The following is a 19,074-nucleotide window of genomic DNA, read 5'->3' as shown; positions in this document are numbered from 1 at the left end:
GATGGAGTTTCTGAAGGAATCGTTTCTGTAGGAATCGTAGGCATGCGTTCTTGATGTCTGCAAAATAGTTGGACGTGGGCGGGGTTGACTCTGCCTGCCTTCCGAAGATAAAGGGAGTGGTGAGGACCACTCGGGAAACTGGCTAAGCGCCAGCATGCTACTGCGACGGGCTCTCCAAAGCGAGTTATTGATGTTCGTTGTTGCAGAATGCGCAGCTAACTATGTGGGTGCGATGTGCACTAGCCCTTCTCTGAAGCAATGCCTTCTTGGTGGTTCCGGAGAGACGAAGGTTTTGGCGACCATAGGAATGTGTTTAGTGGGTCGAGGAGAGAGTAGTCCTGGCTTTCACTTTTGTTGTAGAAGACGGCCTAAATGTCTAGGCACGCGAGGAGGTTGAACAAACCGACGATAATGCAGGTTACACAGCTAACATGATCCACTGTGAAGCCGCACAACAGTTGCTGTGGTAGTCCGGCTCGGAGTCATTACTTTACTTTACTTTACGCCCATACCGCATCCCTCCCGATACCGGAAACTGGGTAGCGGATAAGGCCAAGCTAGTGGCGATCTGTACAACCGCTCATTATCCGGTCCAGGAAATAATTTACACGTCGCACGAGGGCTTCACAATAGCGAAGATCAATGGGGTGTACTACTGTAGTGGTTATGCTCCTCCCAAGTGTCTGAGAGACCAGTTCTTGTTTATGCTGGATTCGCTATCAAGCGCGGGATTGAGTCCCGTGATCATTGGTGGAGACTTCAACGCCTGGACGATTGAGTGGGGTAGCCGCTTGACTAACGTGAGAGGCTGGGTCTACTCGAAGCTATGGCTAGACTGAACGTCAATATTGTGATCGTAGGCGACATAAAAACCTACAGTAGAAACGGTGCAGAGTCCATTACCCGAACAGGAATGAATAACTGACACATAACTGGAGAATACCAAAGGCAGCAAGACAAGGTATTGGTCGGTTATCCAAGTATTTTGTAGGTATTGATACAATACCTCAATGAGTTATTGATTTGGTGTTGAGGACTGCTTGAGGTATTATTCAATTATGGAAAAATCGCTATTTGTATGGAAAAATCGCCGATTATTATTTAGGTATTGCCATGCCTGATGTCATTATTCACGCGTTATGCACAGAATACACACCAGTTATTATTGTAGGTATTTTACCTCTTATGCAGGGCTACTTAATACCTCATTCAGGTTGTAGGCATTCGGTTTTCCATGCCTGAGTTAGTTATTCTTCGGCTATTTTCTCCTGCTCGGGCATTGATGTGACCTTCTGAAGCCCGGGTCTGAACCCTAGCTCGGACTGGAGGGTCGAAGATAAATACACGCACAGTGGACCATATTCGATACAGGGTAGAACACGGAGGAGGACGGGCACTGCCGAAGCTCATCGATCGTCATAGGGGATGACTGACCTCACACTTCGATAAATCGGCATTTTTGAAGCGATTGCTTAGTTATGGAGGGTAACACCGACGATCTATCCAGCGACGATCTAGTCGGAACACTGAGCCGTGCATGTGACGCCGCAATGCCAAGGCCATCCCTACCCAGAAATAGACGCAAACCAGTATTTATACTGGTGGTGTTTGTTTCTGAGAAGCTTTGGCGGATTGCAAGGGGTTTTAAGGTGGTTTTAATGAAGTTTCAAGAGATTTCAAGGTGCTTAAAGTTTTAGGAGGTTTCGAGTTTTTGGTGGCTTTTGGTTTGGGGAGTGGTTTGCAGAGGTTTCAGGATGCTTTCAATGAGGTTTCAGACATGCTTATGAGGTGTTCAGGTAAAATTTTAACTTAACCACATCTCGAATGTTTTAGGACAAACATCTAAGGATCGGAATGATTGTTTGAGCTGAAAATTGATCAATTAATGGTGCTGACCAATTAATCTTCAGATTTTCGATTTGATCTTTGAAAATTCGAGGTGTGACTTCATTATATTTTACCTTCTTCAAGGAATTACAAAACGTTTCAGGCCAGGTTTATAGAGAAGGTTTCCGAGAGGTTTTTAAACGTTTCATAAACTTACTAAGAGGTTTCCGAGGGTTTCAGTGGACTTCCAGGAAAAGCTTCAAGGAATTATAAGAGGAGTATAAAAGTATTTCTGGAAAGGTCAGGTGGTTTCAAGGAGTTACAGGATGATTTCAACGTGATTTCAAGGATGATATACCGGGGTTTCAAGGCTTAGCGAAGCGTTTTTACAATTAGGAGGTTTTAGAGTGAAACTGGTGAGTGTAAACCACGGAGAACAGACGAACATGGTCGAACAAAATTTACTTGATAGTGCTATAGAAGATAATTTGAACTAATCCATTATACCTCCTTTCTTTTCTCTTAACATTAGCACATAATGAACAACCACCACACGGCTGCCATTCTGCGTGAGTTCCTAACACTGATGGCGATCTGCCATACGGTGATACCGGAGAAGAGCGACAACGACAATATCCAGTATCACGCGGCCAGCCCAGACGAGCGAGCTCTGGTGTACGGGGCAAAACGGTTCGGCTATGTGTTCCACACGAGAACGCCAACCTATGTGGAAATTGAAGCTCTCGGTGTCCACGAACGCTTCGAAATCCTCAACGTGTTGGAGTTCACCTCTACGCGGAAGCGGATGTCAGTCATTGCCAAGAACTCCAAAGGGGAAATCAAACTGTACTGCAAGGGAGCGGATACGGTGATCTACGAGAGGTTGGCCCCCAACGGGCAAGCCTATCGCGAGGCAACGCTCCAGCATCTGGAGGAATTCGCCACCGAAGGTCTGCGGACGTTGTGCTGTGCGGTGGCGGTCATCCCGGACGATGTATACGAAGACTGGAAGCACACGTACCATAAAGCGTCCACCTCGCTGCAGTACCGGGAGCAGAAGGTGGAGGACGCGGCCAATCTGATCGAGACGAGTCTGATGCTGCTCGGTGCAACGGCCATCGAGGACAAACTGCAGGACGGTGTACCTGAAACCATTGCTTCGCTGCTCGAAGCCAAGATCAACGTGTGGGTGCTGACCGGTGATAAGCAGGAGACTGCTATCAACATAGGCTATTCGTGCAAGCTGCTGTCGCACGGCATGGACTTAATTATTTTAAACGAGGATAGTTTAGATGTGAGTATGATGTTTCTTATTGAAAAAAATCTACGGTGCATCCGTAATAATAATCTGATGTTGTAATTCGTTTTATAATTCTCAGAATACGCGAAACTGTGTCCAGAGGCACATTGCCGAGTTCGGCGACCAGCTGCGGAAGGAGAACAACGTCGCACTGATAGTGGACGGCAAGACGCTAAAGTACGCTCTGAGCTGTGATTTGAGGACTGATTTCCTGGACCTGTGCATCTCCTGCAAGGCGGTCATTTGCTGTCGGGTGTCACCCATCCAGAAGGCCGACGTGGTAGATCTGGTCACTACCAACACGAAGTCGGTCACGCTGGCCATCGGCGACGGGGCCAACGATGTGGCCATGATCCAGAAGGCCCACGTCGGGGTGGGCATTTCCGGCGTGGAGGGCCTGCAGGCGGCTTGTGCGTCCGACTATTCGATAGCACAGGTATGTGTGTTTTGGGGACGTTTGATGAACTGATGGCAGATTACTAAATCATTTTTTGAAATTACAGTTCAGCTATTTACGAAAGTTACTGTTGGTGCACGGGGCGTGGAACTACAGTCGGATGTGCAAGCTAATCCTGTACAGTTTCTACAAGAACATCTGTCTCTACGTGATAGAGCTGTGGTTCGCTATCTACTCCGGATGGTAAGTGTGATTGTTCTTTGACAAATGTGTGATTTCTACTGATATTTCCTATTGTTCTTAGGTCTGGCCAAATCCTTTTCGAACGATGGACAATCGGTTTGTACAATGTGTTCTTCACTGCGTTGCCACCCTTCGCGATGGGTCTCTTTGACAAAGTGACCTCTGCGGAGCAAATGCTGAAGTAAGTTTAAAAGTTGGTAACGACAATTTCCATGAATTCTAATCGTGGCTATTTCATTTCGTTTTTTTTTCAACAGAGAACCAAGGCTCTACGAACCATCCCAAAGTGCCCAACTATTTAACGTTAAAGTATTCTGGTACTGGATTTTCAACGCTCTGGTCCACTCGGTGATCTTATACTGGCTGCCAATGTTTTCGTACCAAGGCGACGTGATCTGGGGAAACGGTCGCGACGGTGGTTATCTAGTGTTAGGAAATATAGTTTATACTGTAAGTTTGAGTGAAGGTTTCTCAGCTCAAAGGACTGATGTTTCTAACCATTCTATTCGTTTCAGTATGTAGTTGTTACTGTGTGTCTGAAAGCTGGTCTGGTGACGAACTCCTGGACATGGCTGACGCATTGCTCCATCTGGGGCTCCATGGTGCTGTGGTTTATGTTTATATTTATTTATAGGTAAGATGATATGACATGAATCTATCTAGATTTTACATAATCCTACTCATCATTCTTTAAATTCACCTTCACAGCAATATCTGGCCAACGTTACCGGTGGGAGCGGTATTCACCGGTATGGATGATATGATTTTCTCGTCGCCCGCGTTTTGGTTGGGCCTGTTCCTGATACCGATTACGGCATTGCTGCCCGATGTTGTAGTCAAAGTGTAAGTATTGCTAATTCTTAGCCGGTTCTGATAATTTTACACCACCTTTTATCACAGCTTGTCAAGAATACGATGCTTCAAGTTAACTCGAAAGATCAGTGAAGTTGAAGTGTTCTTTCAGATCAAGCCAATGAAGAAATGTAGCGCGTGTATGGCGGGGAATGATTGCATTCGCACCCGTACCCCTGAACTACCACGGTCATGTGCCTCGCTTCGAAGATAGCGAGAGATAGCAAATGACATAACTATTTTTAGAACTAATTGAATTCATTTGAAACTTTCTTAATAATTTACTTAAGCCAACAAAATAGCAAAACTGAATTTTATATTGAACGCCAATTAAAGGTCACAATCCAATATTTGTTAGATCTTTAAAGGAATCCTTCCAGTCCAGGGTGCCCTCTAGGGTTTTCTCAGAGGATATCTTTAAGGATTCCACCTGGGATTTTTTTTATAAGAATCCCATTAGAAATACCTCTAATAGTTCTTCCAGTGATTTATAAAGTAATTCTAGTCGTTCCTCTTTAGATTCCTCCAGCAATTTTACCAGTTTTTTTTTCATAAATTCTCTTAGGGATTCTATCAAAAGCTCCACTAGAGATCCTACCAAGGGTTTTTCAAGAAATTTCGCTGGTTTTTTTTAGTGATTTGTACAGGAGTTCCTGTAGATTCCTCCAAGAATTTCATCAGGGATCTAATTTTTCTTCAGGCTTTCCTCTAAGGTTTTCTCTAAGGATTTCTCTTGGGATTTCACCAAAGATTCATCTAGAAATCCTACCATGGGTTTATCCAGAAGTTCTTCTTGTGATTCCTCTAAAGTTTCCTCCACGAGTTTCATCCGGAATTGCTCTATACATTCTACTAGGTATTTATTCAAGAATTCTTCTTTGGATTTTTTCAGTAATTCCTTCAGGAATTTTTCCAGGGACTCCATGCGCGACCCCACCAGGCATTTCCCTATGAATACCACAAGAGATTTATCAAAAAAAATCTTCAGGAGTTCCTATAGGGATTTCTTTAATTCCACTAGGTATTCAGCAGGAAATGCAATCAGGGATTTTTCCATAGGATTTCTTCATGGATTTATTTAGGGATTCCACAAAGATTCCTGTTCGGCTTAATAAGAAATTTCTCTAAGTATTTATCTGTGGATTTATCTAGGATTTTTTGAACAATTTCTCCATGGGACGCGTCAACAGTTCCGCCAAGAATTACTCACAGTTCATACAACACTACCTCTACCCGAATCAACATAAATAATGTTTCTCTTCTGTCATCACAGGATAAGAAACCGAAATCAAAGTATTGCAACACCTCATCCCATAAAGGAGTCACGATCTTCGTAAGTATTATTTTATGCTTCTAAATTCCACTCATGGCTATATTCTGTTCACTGTGAATCAAAAGCAAAAAGAGATAAACTATATCCTCCAAAAACATCCATATCCGTCCCAAAAACCCTTGTGATAGTAATTGCAGCAAAAACACAATACTGAATAGCAGAGACGCTCTTCCCTTCATTCCTTTCGAAAGCCAACCAGACTCAGAACTTATCTAATGTTGTCATTATACTCGTTCGTACATTAGGATCTGCAGTTTCAATAGTACAACTACATACATTGCAGACGTTGATTGATTCCTTAGTTTTATTCTTCTATTTGAATTCAATTAGTTCAATTTAACACTTTCTTTCAAGTCTACTCCTTCTGTCTCGTATATCCGTATATGTTCGTCTCCAAACTTGCGAATACTATTCGAGTTAGAACATAGAGAAGCGTCAGTAGAAGGTCCCCTTCTTGTAGGGCACTGATTAGTTATATTTCCCAACCTAACAAACCATCCTTTCGTAGGAATTACCCACTTTTCAATCCCACTGTTCCTCCTCTTTAAATCTTCTTCTTCGTGTTGTTTTAAATGTTGTTGCTGATGTTGTTTGTTTGTTTGTTTGATCTTTTATTTACTAACTGTTCTTCTACTTTCTACGTTGATTGCTAGTTTCTGTTTGGTTTGGTGTTTTGTGCCATATCTTGCTTTGTTGATTTGAAAATGCCTGTCCCTTATTTCCGTTATTTCTATACAGATTTGTACTGAGATTGGAATCTTGTCTAATCTTGAATGATTTGTTTGAAACAAAAACTAAGTTTCTGTGTGTGTAATGTTGTGTGATTTAGTTACTTTTTGAAAACTTCGATCTGTCTGACTATTGTCGTATTTTAGGTTTGATTTTCTATGATTTATAATTTCAACTCTTTTTATCTACATTTAGTTTGTATGTTGTTTTCTTAACCATGTTTTCATTTACAATTTAATACTACAAAACAGTTACGGTCAAAATAAAGGAATTTTATGTAGTTAAGTTCCAATACTTGTAAACGAAATCTTTAAACACTACATTTACTACATTTATCAAACCCACTTCCCCATCAATAAATATATCCTTATAACACCGCTAATAATTTCCATTTCTCATCCATTCATTCCTCGAACCGAACAACATCTTCCCTTGTGATTGTGGTGATGTTCGATCTTAACCCAGATCTAGGTCAAGTCCGGAGATATCGGTTACCTATGTAACGATTGCGATATCGACGCACCTAAAAGTCGAAAAATACAGGTTTTTATTGCAAACCCTTCTTCTTCAATTTCGTACAGATAGTTCCAGTACTTCTTTCTTCTACCCTGCTCTCATATTTCTTACTCCCTGCAATTCTTTCTTTATATGAGTATATAAAGTACCATTGCGATAAACCTTCCCCCTTTGACTAGTGAACCCTTTAAAAACTCAAAACACTAAAACGCGTAACTAACCCGAATCATTTGTGCACCGTTCAGTAACGCAAACATTATGCAAACCCCCAGCCGTGCACTGTAAAGTAGAAATGCATTACTAATTCGATTTTGTATGCATATGTTCAGTGCATGTTCTAAACATCATAATCTGTAATCTGTAAGTTCAGCAAAATTGCCCACTAGTGTTGAAGAGGTTAAGCAGAGGATCGTGTTGTCTAGATTATTTAAGGTAAACATATATGAATGTTCGGGATAGGTGATGGATAATATGCACTAAGTTGTGAATATATTTAGTAGTTATAATTTATTTGTATTAAAAATAACAAACAAAAAATGTTGTAAAACAGATAACACAGCGTAACAAAAATTAACTTTTGGTCTGTCTCAAGAGCAAACTAATGTGTCTCTGACAGATTTTGGGCCGCTGAATCCGAATCCGGGCTCAGATTTGCTCCAACACGTCCCAATTTTGAGCTATACCTTAATTTATAGAGCAAAATATGCGATTTTGGGCTTTTTTGACTGCAAGCCATTAGACATGGAAATATTTTTATTGAGCAATCAAAAGGTTAATTGGTCAATTAACATCTAAATTAACGACTCATGCAAAATATTTCGTTTTACCAAATCGAATTTGATAGTTTTAAGCGATTTATGTTAGGTACGATATTTCCCATACAAGTCACCCTCCAAAAGTTGCATGCAAGTTTTCATACTAACATAAAATGCTTAAATCTATTAAATTTGATTAGGTAAAACGAAATATTTTGCATGAGTCGTTAATTTAGATGTTAATTGACCAATTAACCTTTTGATTGCTTGAAAAAAATATTTCTATGCTTAATGGCTTACAGTCAAAAAAGCCCAAAATCGCATATTTTGCCCTATAAATTGAGGTATAGCTCAAAATTGTGACGTGTTGAAGCAAATCTGAGCTCGGATTCGGATTCAGCGGCCCAAAATCTGTCAGAGACACATTAGTTTGCTCTTGAGACAAAAAAATGTTGCGCTGTGTAATGTTACATAGAAAAATTCTTGCATCATCACATCTAACTACGTCACCATTTCATTTAAAAAAATCCTTTCCATTCTCATTCCATCGGAAATTGTAAACTTAAAGATCCATTTTCTCAAATGCTTTTACAGAACTACAAATATGTTTAATTTTGTCAATAATTATAAGAGTATAAAGTGTTCAAGACTTCTTGAGTTCACGAAAAATCTTCTTTTTGTTGTCTTTAAACAGCAACCATCAATCTTTGCAGACTTTAAAATAGTACACCTTTAGTCCATGAACCTTACTATGTCCCCTAGTGAACCTGGTGTTTGCTAATTTCAGTGAAAATAAAATGGCAAACTTGTGTGTCAAGCCTCGAGCATGTGTGCTTGTCAACAACGCAATCATTGCTATAGAGGAGACTGGGGAGACTTGATCCCTTTTTCTTAATTTGCTTGTAACATTAAGAAAAAACACAAAACTAGATCCATTTTTCGTACAGAATGGCAGGTACCGTGCCATGCCCTAATACCGTGACCTTAAGTATGCTCTTCACTTCAAAGAGCTCTGTAAAAATCAATAAGCCATGTTTCTTGATTTTTCAAACGCTATATTATTGCTTATTGTGTGTATTATGTATAATAAATATGGTTAATGGAATTCCAAATGTTTAATCCATTGTTAAAATCTAAATTTTAAAACATAGCATTGTTCCTAATACCGTGTATGTGACCCGCATACATTGGTGGCCGTTTGACTCATCACTATATGAATCATACTAAGTTCATTCTTTAAAGAGCCTGTGCGTCAAACGTTCCCTAGAGGTTTGTGCAATTGATTCATAAAGTAAAAAGTATCAATATTTTCAGTTTGCAAGTTTTAGCCGAAACACGGTATTTGGAACACAAAAAGGAACCATGCCCTAATACCGTGTATTGGTACTTTGCACTCACATTCTGTAAATATTTTGTATTGCTTGTTTTTGTAAATATGTGCCAAGTTTATCACGCCTAACTTGAGAAGGTTTAATATGCTAATGATTGAACTAGTTACTCAGTTAAAAAAATAATACACTTAGTAAAATATTTGAGTTTTTCATCAAATACACGGTATTAGGAGGCACACGGTATTAGGGCATGGCACGGTAAACATCTATTGCAAGTTTATACACAACAGAAGGACTTTAAATTATTGTTAAAGTTTTCAAAACTGTGTTTTTATAGAGGCATGTCTTATGATGTATTTTTCAAAAATGGGTCACAATTGATTCCCTTTTGAGCACATGTTTAATTTATAGGGAAAACAGCTCCAGAAACTTCCTGTTCATTTTCTTTTCAAATTTTCTTACATTTTTGATGAATATGGTGTATTTGAAATTGTAAGATTTCCTTAAATTGCTAAGGATATGCCGTATTTTGAAAATGGGGAGACTTGATCCCCCTTTTAATGGTGTGTAATAAAATAATAATTATCTGACACGTTTTATCATTGAATATACAGTCGGAACCCGCTGGTTGGGGGTTTAATAGTTGGGTGGCTTTTTAGTTGGGAAAATGATAACCAATCTGTAATTCCGAGGGGCGAGCTAATGAGTATTTGGTTTCTAAAACTTTACTGATAATCGAGAAGAATTTCTATTTCATATTACTTAAAAAAAAAACAATATGTATAATTACTTCGAAACAAATGCAAAACATCGGCAATCTTTATTTTGTCGATCATTGAAAGCGTTTTGTGCTTGCACTTTGGTTCGGGTGGTTTGATAATCATCTGTATTTTCACTTCACCGACTAAATATGGGTGAAAATATTTAATTATCGCATTGGCCATATACGTGTATCTTGCAAAACGTATCAGTTTTGCTCTAAATGTCAAACAAATTGAAAATTTTTACTTTTTACTTCCAACCAAAACACGATTTAAAAAAACAATGCGCACGCCCCTTGTGCTGCTGTCACTTCACCCAACTAACGAATCGAATTCGTTGGTTGGGTGGAGGTTGTGGCTCAACGAGCGGGTTCCGACTGTACTAGAATTCCGAGTAAATAGAGGCTTCCAAATAGAATTTTATTTTTAACATGTATAATGTGTGTGTAATCCTCGAGTGATCAAGTCTCCCATGTCACTGTTGTATACACTAAGCTACATGAATTGAAATATTTATATAACAACCTTATTTGGATAAATACGTATTGTATTTACGAGAGTATTTTATTTGTACTATGTGCTGTGAAATTTTGACACGATTTGGTTCAATTTTCACAAAGTTATTGAGATTTTTCGGAATCGCCTAAAAGATTTCTGAAAGACTGAAAACAAACCATCAGCCATTAAAAAATAATGCAGTACACAATTAAAATCAATTGTAGCCAAAACATTGTCGTCTCTCCAGATGTTGTTTTGGAAAAAAAATATGCTAGAAGAAAACTGTTTCTGATCCCGAGAAAATATGGGGGGGGGGGGGGGGGGGAACAAGTCTCCCCAGGGATCAAGTCTCCTCAGTCTCCTCTACTTATCTTTGAACCAACCACCAGAGGTGTGCTAACTTTCATCCGCAGATAGTGCTGCGGTAGTGTCGTCCCGAGCATAATCGGAGTGGGCATTCTTGATATTCTTATTCTTTGATACTGCCCAACCTTCATGCTTTCTGCTAGAGAGGAAGTGTTAGACATAACGCTTTGTTCTAGCATGTGATTGAGATGAATCCGTTGATGGAAGCTATTGAGGAAGCTCTTCTTCTGCGGTCTGGGAAGACCACAAGGGGGGCCTCTTGGTGGAACTCTGATCTGGCTAAGCTCACCATGTAGAAGGAGCAGTGAAGAGAATTGTCAGACAAAAGAGGCACAAAACAAGCAACAAAGAAGGTGCGACGATTACTCTTTATCCCTACCGGTAACAGATAATGACATGATCTCGATTTTTTTTTGTTGCAGACAAAACGGAAGCTGAATTTGTTGCGTACTTTTCAACTCGTGAATAATCAATTATTGCTAACCCAAAGTCGAAACTGTTTGGTGATAGAGCTTCACCAGAGTTGCAGTGTTTACCGACTCGAAGTTACCGTTCGAAAATCGCAATGCAAGGCTTAAAAATCTCTAAACTCGTGGTGTACGATGTTAATCCCATTATTTTCAAGTTGGGACAAACTTATGTCGCATGGGTTTGTTTGTCGCAACAAATACAGGTTGCGACATTGTCATTATTGTTGCGCGATGGTTGAATTTTGATTCACTGAGAAGGAGATAGAACAGACGACGTTCGACTGGATCAGAGGTTCTCACGTCAGCTCGTAAGGCCTACCAGAAAGCTCTTCGGTCTGCTGACGATCCGGCTGGGAAACCTTTGCAGAATTGTTTCCATTTTGAGTGAAGTCAGCCAGTTGAACAAAATCATTGCGAAAACAAAGGATTTCCAAGGGAATGAACTTCGTTTGCAAAATAGCGATTTCACTGTCTTAGATGAGGAAGTTATGAAATGCTTACTCAGTACACAATTCCCCGGATGTGTGGATATTACATCTTCGGATGAGATGTCTTTTCTTGTTGTTATAATTCTCTGGCTTCGGCCTGGAGCATTGTAGCTATAGAATCGATTTAACCTTCACATACCCGACCCCCGACAACTCATTTTCAAAATGCTGGCATTTCCTCAATTTTCATCCGATTTTTTTGAAGTCGCCCTTAATCGATCATAAATTGGTGCAAGTTTATTACACTCAAGTGGTCATGTAATAATTCCGGAGATATTCTGGATTGTACTGGGGTCAGGGGGTGGGGGAGTTGTCTGTTTTGCCAAATGACCAAAAGTGATTATTTCGTGTGTTATTGTGTTTGAGAGGCCCTCGCGGAACCTGTTTCAGGTTTTCCGGAGCGGCCATAACAGTTGGTTCATTCTTCAGACATTTTTTCCAGCCCCATTCTCTTGAAATCATAAAATTTGATAAGTCTTTCGGCATGTTTTAGTTGCAAACCAGAAATGTCCCCGATGTCACTCCCGTGGAACCTATGCTAGATGATCCAGGGTGGCCATATTAGTTGATACAGACTGCAGTCTATCGTTTTTGACTTAGTCATTCGAAATCATAAAGTTTGATATGTCGCACGACACGTTTTGGATAAAAAACCAGAAGTGACCCCAATGAGGCCCCCGCGGAACCTGTCACCACAGACAAACAGACATATTACTCAAATCGAAATCATCGCACGATTTAACGGTCATTTTGAAAATATAGTGTGGTTCGGACTGTGCTCGCAAGTGTCATGGTGGCGCTGCTGTGCCACCGTCACCTCTCAATTTTAGAGAGAAATGAACGCGACGCCGATCAATATTTACATAAAATGACTCAATCATGAACCTTCATTCATGTTTTATGAATGGATGACGCCTCGGGGGAGTCGTCACCTGCAAAATTGTTACATCGAGCCGAGGGAAACAACACCTGCAATTGAATGCTTCGGATTGAGCATTATAGAGGGTGCTAGTGAGATGCCAAACGATGTTTTTGAAGCAATTTTCTTCTAAGTAATGTGTATGTTTGTCTGTGCTGTCACGGTGATCCGGATGGGTCAACTTATTCAAATCTGTTTATCGCAGTTGTGTTTTATTGTTCGCAATGTAAATTCCGCTGAAAATCGATGGTTCAAACACAATAACACTCGAAATAATCATTTTTAGCAATTTCGGCACCCTCCCTGACCCCAGTACAATCCGGAATATCACCGGAATGGTTCCGGATAATGCATGGCCACTTGGGTGTAATAAACTTGCACCAATGTATGATCGATTGAGGGCGACTTCAAAAAAGTTGGATGAAAATTGAGGAAATGCCAGCATTTTGAAAATGAGATGTTGGTGGTCGGGTACGTGAAGGTTAATGGGGACTAAATAGTTTTGCTCCTTTTAAATCTCCTGGGGTAGATGGGATTTATCCTATTTTCACATAACATAAGTGGAACTCTGGCTCAAAAATTTGATGCCTTTCCGAGTTCGAACGCTGTTATAAAGGGCATCGAAATGTCAAATGCATTATAACATTATTGCCATACTATTTTTCAGCATGTATACCATTTTTCATTGCTGTGAAGTAAAACAAAGACCTCATAGATCTAGACTGGCAACACGTGGAGATCTAAAATAGCGCATAAATTGTAATAAACTTTATAAACTCAAGTCGAAAGTACGTTTTATGGCTTTAAATATGAAGGGAGATCGATAGGTGGAACGTGGATGTGTTATTACGAAGATTTCAATGAATTTATGACAACATGAATAAGTGGATTTCCAGCAACTAGTTTTTCGCATGTCTCAGATGCCAATCTTCGTTCCTGTATTCTTTGCCAAAACTAGAATGAGCCATTTTACGAGACGTTTCGGATCAGCTGATCGCTCATTTCATGAATGGAAATTTGACAGGAGGTTGCGCCCAAGCCCGTGAGTGTTAATATCAATATCAACACTGTTGTCGTTTCGTAAAATAGACTATACTGATTGGATCAGATGTTTTTTGTTTACCAAAATAAGTGACAGTTCGACGCCTTTTATGAAAGATATAACAGTTTCGCGTGCTGGAAAAGGATACAACTTATTCCTTCGCTCTGACCATGGAGTTCCACTTATGTTATGTGCTATTTTGCTTCAGAAGGGATTTGATTATTTCAAACATGTTTTGAAAAAAAAAATACTTATTAGCAGTTTTTCTACAGGGTATATTCCCAAATCTTAGCCGAATATTATTTATTCCAAAGTGGGTTGTCCATCGTATGAAGAAGCAAAGAGTTTCAGATCTATCAGATTGACCCCTTTTCCTCTGAAATGCTTAGAACGCATTGTGACTCTTTTACACAAGGTTGTTTGCAATATCGAGAAGGCATTCGCTCAAAAGCAATCTTGCTTGGGTGTTTTCTTAGATATCAAGGGTGCCTTTGACAACGTTCCTTTTGATGCCCTATTGGATGCCGCACGAGGTCATGGTATATATCCAAGTATTTCCAATTGGATTCACCAAATGTTCAAGAACCAACATCTCTTCTCGACATTGCGTGGAGCAGCGATTATAAAATTGAGTGTTTGTGGATGCCTCCAAGGGGCAGCCTTGTCTCCGCTTTTGTGGAATCTCGTAGCCGATACGCTATTGAGACAACTCAATAATAGCGGTTATTTATGGTTCTGCCGATGACTATCTAACATTGTTAGTTGGTATCTGCATCAGCATCCTTTTCGACCTGATGCAAAGCACTCTTCAGGTAGTTGAGGGTTGGTGTCGCCTATATGGCCTTTCGGTAAATCCGACTAAACATCTATTGTTCTTTTTCCGGAAAGGTGAAACTGTAATGGTTTTCGATCTTTGCGTCTGTTGGATTCTAAAATCGATGTGACTGAACAGGTTAAGTGCTTTGGAGTTATTCTAGATTCCAAGCTTTCGTGAAGGACACCTCATATTGAATTCAGAATCAAGAAAGCTTGTATGGCCTTCGGGCAATGCCGGCGTATCTTTGGTATAAGTTGGGGTCTAAAACCCAAGTATATCAAATGGATTGACACAACTGTTGTTTGACTAACATTGGTTTATACATGTCTTGTGTGGTGGCAAAAGGGCGAAAGGAGAAAGATCCAATGCAGATCAACACACACCTCGTTGTTTCCACTTTTGGTGAATTGGGACAAAGATTTGCTTGCTTCAAGTGATCCTACAGTTGCTTGTAATTTTTCATATAGGGCATTTTCCACGAAATTCCTTCCCGGGAAGAGTGGATATCAGGTTATCTGGAGATGAGTATTTCAGACGATATCGTATATTACACTGAAGGCTGCTTTGTCGAAGGTCGAGCCGGTGCTGGTGTCTACTCTCGTGAGCTAAGGCTACATTAGTCTGACTCACTTTGCAGACACTGCTCCGTTTTTCAGGCTGTATTTTTTGCTCTTATGTGCTGAGAGCTGCCACCACTTCAGCAACACGTAATCGGCAAAGTTCTGTTCAGATAGCCAGGGAGCTATTAAAGCACTTGCTTCGGCCAACTCTAGGTCAAAGATAGTTATCGCTTATCGAACTCAAATCGAGAAGCTGAATTCAGCAAACGCTGTTCACCTTGTATGGGTACCTGGCCATTCTTCCATCGCTGGAAATGAATTGGCTGATAAGTTAGCTCGCACTGGAACATCACATGACTTCATTGGCCCTGAGCCAAGGATCGGTATATTCGCCTCACTCCATTCATATTCACTCCTCTTTGCTGAAGCGAATCGAGAAAGATGCAGCAAACGGATCGTCGTGATCAAACACGCAACCCCATCACCAGTGGGAAGCGATGAACCAGCTGCTTGACATGAATATTCGTTGCCATTCGTCGCAGTTTGGATCGCAAGCGAATGAATGAATGGCGAATGGTGAAGAATGCTGGTGAGCGATCGAAGCGGCTATTATCATAAGTAGAAGAGCATTTCTGCATGTAATGCATACATTTTTACTGTATTGTTGCTGAAATGCTAGATTAGCTAAGAAAATAATTCGAAAACATCAAAAATTCGTATGCACAATATCAATCGCATCACTCACGAATCGCATTCGCTTGCGATGCGAATGTGGACGAATGAGTATTTTCCAAGTGTGGCTTCCCACCGTTCGCCGGAGTTTGCTGTCGTTGCTGACAAGCATACACACGAATTAAAGCGACAACCGTTCGCTACTGATTGTCTTCGAATGTGGAAGAAGATAAAAAGTGGAAATCAGGAACCCTGCCCTGAGCCAGCTATTCCGATATCGAAGTGTTGGGTAAAGCTTCAGATTCACACCTGGGCTGCCACACGGAACTACAAATGAACCCAAATTTAAGTTGTTTTGACGCAATCCCGGTCTTCCGTGGAATTACTCAAATTTGCGTCAAACAGCGATAGTTGCGAGTGAGTAGTTCTCGTTTGAGAGCGGCAAAAAAATTAACCCAGTGGTAAGTTATTTTCACCCAACGGAGGCCTCAATTGACGTAAATTTGGGTTAACTCAAGAAAACCCAAATTTGGCTTCTTCCACGGAAGAGCAGCGGAAGCGTCGGTGCTTCTCTCTTTGTTTTCGAAAACATTGCGGTGGGGCGAGGGAGAAAACAACCCAACTTTGAGTTAAAACTTTAAGCAGTTTAGTCAAATTTGAGTTTTTAAAACTTATTCTTTGGGTTATAATATTTTTCCGTGCACTCAACACAGACAATACTGGAATAGTTTGGAGTCATGTCGTCAAACCAAATTGTATTGTACTGAGCCATCTCCAAGGGTGGTGAAGTATCTTACAAATCTGTCAAAACAGAATTGCAGCATGCTGGTCAAAGCATTGACTGGCCACTGCCGACTCAGTTATCACATGGCGAATATTCAGCATGCTGATTCATTTGCATGTGATAGCTGTGTATCCGATTATGGAACTTCGTATCATTTGATATGTAGCTATCCAGTTTTTGCGCAGCTGCGTTTCCGAGTATTCGGCAAACACTTATTAAGTGAAACTGATTTCAGAAACCTGAATCTTCAGGATATTCTGTTGTTCTTAACCCGCTGTGGTAAAGAGCTTTAGGCTCTCTTTCGCTTTATGCGCTATTACAGTGCCCTTTTCAGGGCGCTGTTTGAACCCTTTGTGGTCGCCTATGCGTTAGTACTTTTCCTATTCCAGGGTACTTTTCCTATTCCCCTACCTGTCCCTATCCCCATCCAAATCCTTTTTCCTTCCTTTTCCCTCAGGTAGATGATGGAATAGGTTGTTATTTTGGCGATGGCACAAATGTCCCAAATGGAGGATGACGTCCCTCTGGAGCCGGCCTTCTGATGCATGATACTATAGAAATTATGCAAACAATGTATCTAGGAATTCATCTAGGGTTTTCTCTTAGATTTCTCCTTGAATTTCTCCACGGAATTTCATCTGAAATCCTAACAGTAATTCTTTAGCGATTCTTTCAATGGTTCTTCTACACACGTAATTCGAAATCTGAGTTATCAAACTTTTGTCGAAATTCACATAGTCAAAAGTTGAGCTAACAATAATTTTGCCGAGATCTCAACAATTTTGACAGTTCACTGCTGAGATTCGTAAATCGTTTTGCTAAGAGTCAGCTTTTCAACAATCGCCACTTTTTGCTGACATACCTACCAGACAAAATTTTTGCTCAGCTGTGTGCAGTTTTGCCGCAAATCTATTTTGACAGTGTAGAAATTACTCCAGGAATTAATTCAAGAATTCTTGAGATTGATGTAGGGATTCCTTCTAAAATAACTTAGGGGTTTATCCAGGAACTTTTTACAGAATTATTAAGAGATTTATCTGTGAGGTTTTTACAGAAATTCGTGTAGGATTTTGACCTGCAATTCCTCGGGTTATTTCTTCAGGAATTTTTTCACCACTAAAATTTCACCAAGGATTTCTGCAGTGATACCTCGTGGTTATTTTTAGAGGTTTTTCTAGGGATTAATCCACAGAGATTGTTCCAAAAATTTTCCAGGCATTCCTCTAAGAATTTCTTACAAATCCTTTAGGAATTCTGCTCACTGTTGTGATAAGCATACTTTCCGGTTACAGGCATAAACGCTCCTAGTATTAGGTTTGTGTAATGGATTACGTGACAGGAAATGTAGCAAACCAGTTCCGCTTCCGCTGCTGTCTACACAGCTAATCGCGTTCGGTATGTTTTACCGAAATCTCAACTGCTGGGCGTTCGGTAATGGATTTTACCAAAATTTTGTAAAAAATACAAAATTTCGGTAAAATGTTATCATTTATCTGTCAAACTTTAACGAATTCGGTAAATGTTGCCAGCTTACCGATTTTTTTCGGTAAACAAAACTTAACGGTTGAAATTTTACCGAAGTCGGTGATTTAATCTAAGTGTGTACTGTCTTCCTTAGATCACACGAAATCCACACCCCCTCCCATCTTCGACAACCCTCACTCGCTGCTATTATGTACGTTTGACAAGTTTAGAACCATTTTCTATGATAAAGAATTGATTTTAAAAAAATAGATCAGATTTTGTCATTCCAAAATGCCACCAGGGGCTGTCAAAAACGGGTCCTCGCTGTGTGAACCATTTTTTTAATTACCATATGAGGTTTAAGATTAACTTCATAGTGAATGAAGCTTAATTTCTTCTTAGCTTCAATAGCTTTACTATTTACTTGACGTCCATTCATTCATCTGTTGCTAAAATTAACCTTAAAAAGTGTATTGTTCATGTAAATTATAACTGTGAAAAGTAAACTAGTATTTACAACTCAAAGGATCGTATCACATAACATAAGTGGAACTCCAAGGTCAGAGCGAAGGAAAAAGTTGTATCCTTTTCCAGCACGCGAAACTGTTATATCTTTCAGAAAAGGCGTCGAACTGTCACTTATTTTGGTAAACAAAAAACATCTGATCCAACCAGTACTCCAGTTTTGGCAAAGAATACAGGAACGAAGATTGGCATCTGAGATATGCGCAAAACTAGCTGCTGGAAATCCACTTATTCATGTTGTCATAAATTCATTGAAATCTTCGAAATAACACATCCACGTTCCACATATCGATCTCCCCTCATATTTAAAGCCATAAAACGTACTTTCGACTTGAGTTTACAAAGTTTATTACAATTTACGCCCTATTTTAGATCTCCACGTGCTGCCAGTCTAGATCTATGAGTCTTTACTTCACAGCAATGAA

General features: G+C 40.1%; 1 protein-coding gene across 16 annotated transcripts in view; it reads left to right on the top strand.

Annotated features, from left to right (window-relative positions):
* LOC115257360 (probable phospholipid-transporting ATPase IA) overlaps window positions 1-19,074 on the top strand; it is a 356,682-nt gene that overhangs the window by 284,852 nt on the left and 52,756 nt on the right. For 15 of the 16 annotated variants that reach the window (XR_009999515.1, XM_062861119.1, XM_062861111.1 and 12 more), the window contains 8 exons: window positions 2,360-3,121; window positions 3,207-3,563; window positions 3,631-3,767; window positions 3,829-3,948; window positions 4,025-4,217; window positions 4,283-4,401; window positions 4,476-4,610; window positions 5,893-5,952. Coding sequence is in view for 15 of the 16 variants with exons in the window: in XM_062861119.1 (XP_062717103.1) it covers window positions 2,360-3,121; window positions 3,207-3,563; window positions 3,631-3,767; window positions 3,829-3,948; window positions 4,025-4,217; window positions 4,283-4,401; window positions 4,476-4,610; window positions 5,893-5,952 (1,883 nt within the window). In the remaining variant the exon portion in view is untranslated. Of the gene's footprint in view, window positions 1-2,359; window positions 3,122-3,206; window positions 3,564-3,630; window positions 3,768-3,828; window positions 3,949-4,024; window positions 4,218-4,282; window positions 4,402-4,475; window positions 4,611-5,892; window positions 5,953-7,146; window positions 7,661-19,074 lie in introns of those variants that run through there. The other variant, XM_062861113.1, reaches the window with a different exon arrangement.

This window comes from Aedes albopictus, chromosome 3, assembly GCF_035046485.1.
Source record: "Aedes albopictus strain Foshan chromosome 3, AalbF5, whole genome shotgun sequence".
Classification (NCBI taxonomy): Eukaryota; Metazoa; Arthropoda; class Insecta; order Diptera; family Culicidae; genus Aedes; species Aedes albopictus.
Note: the sequence above shows the minus strand (reverse complement) of the source record. Positions and strands in the feature narration are given on the sequence as shown.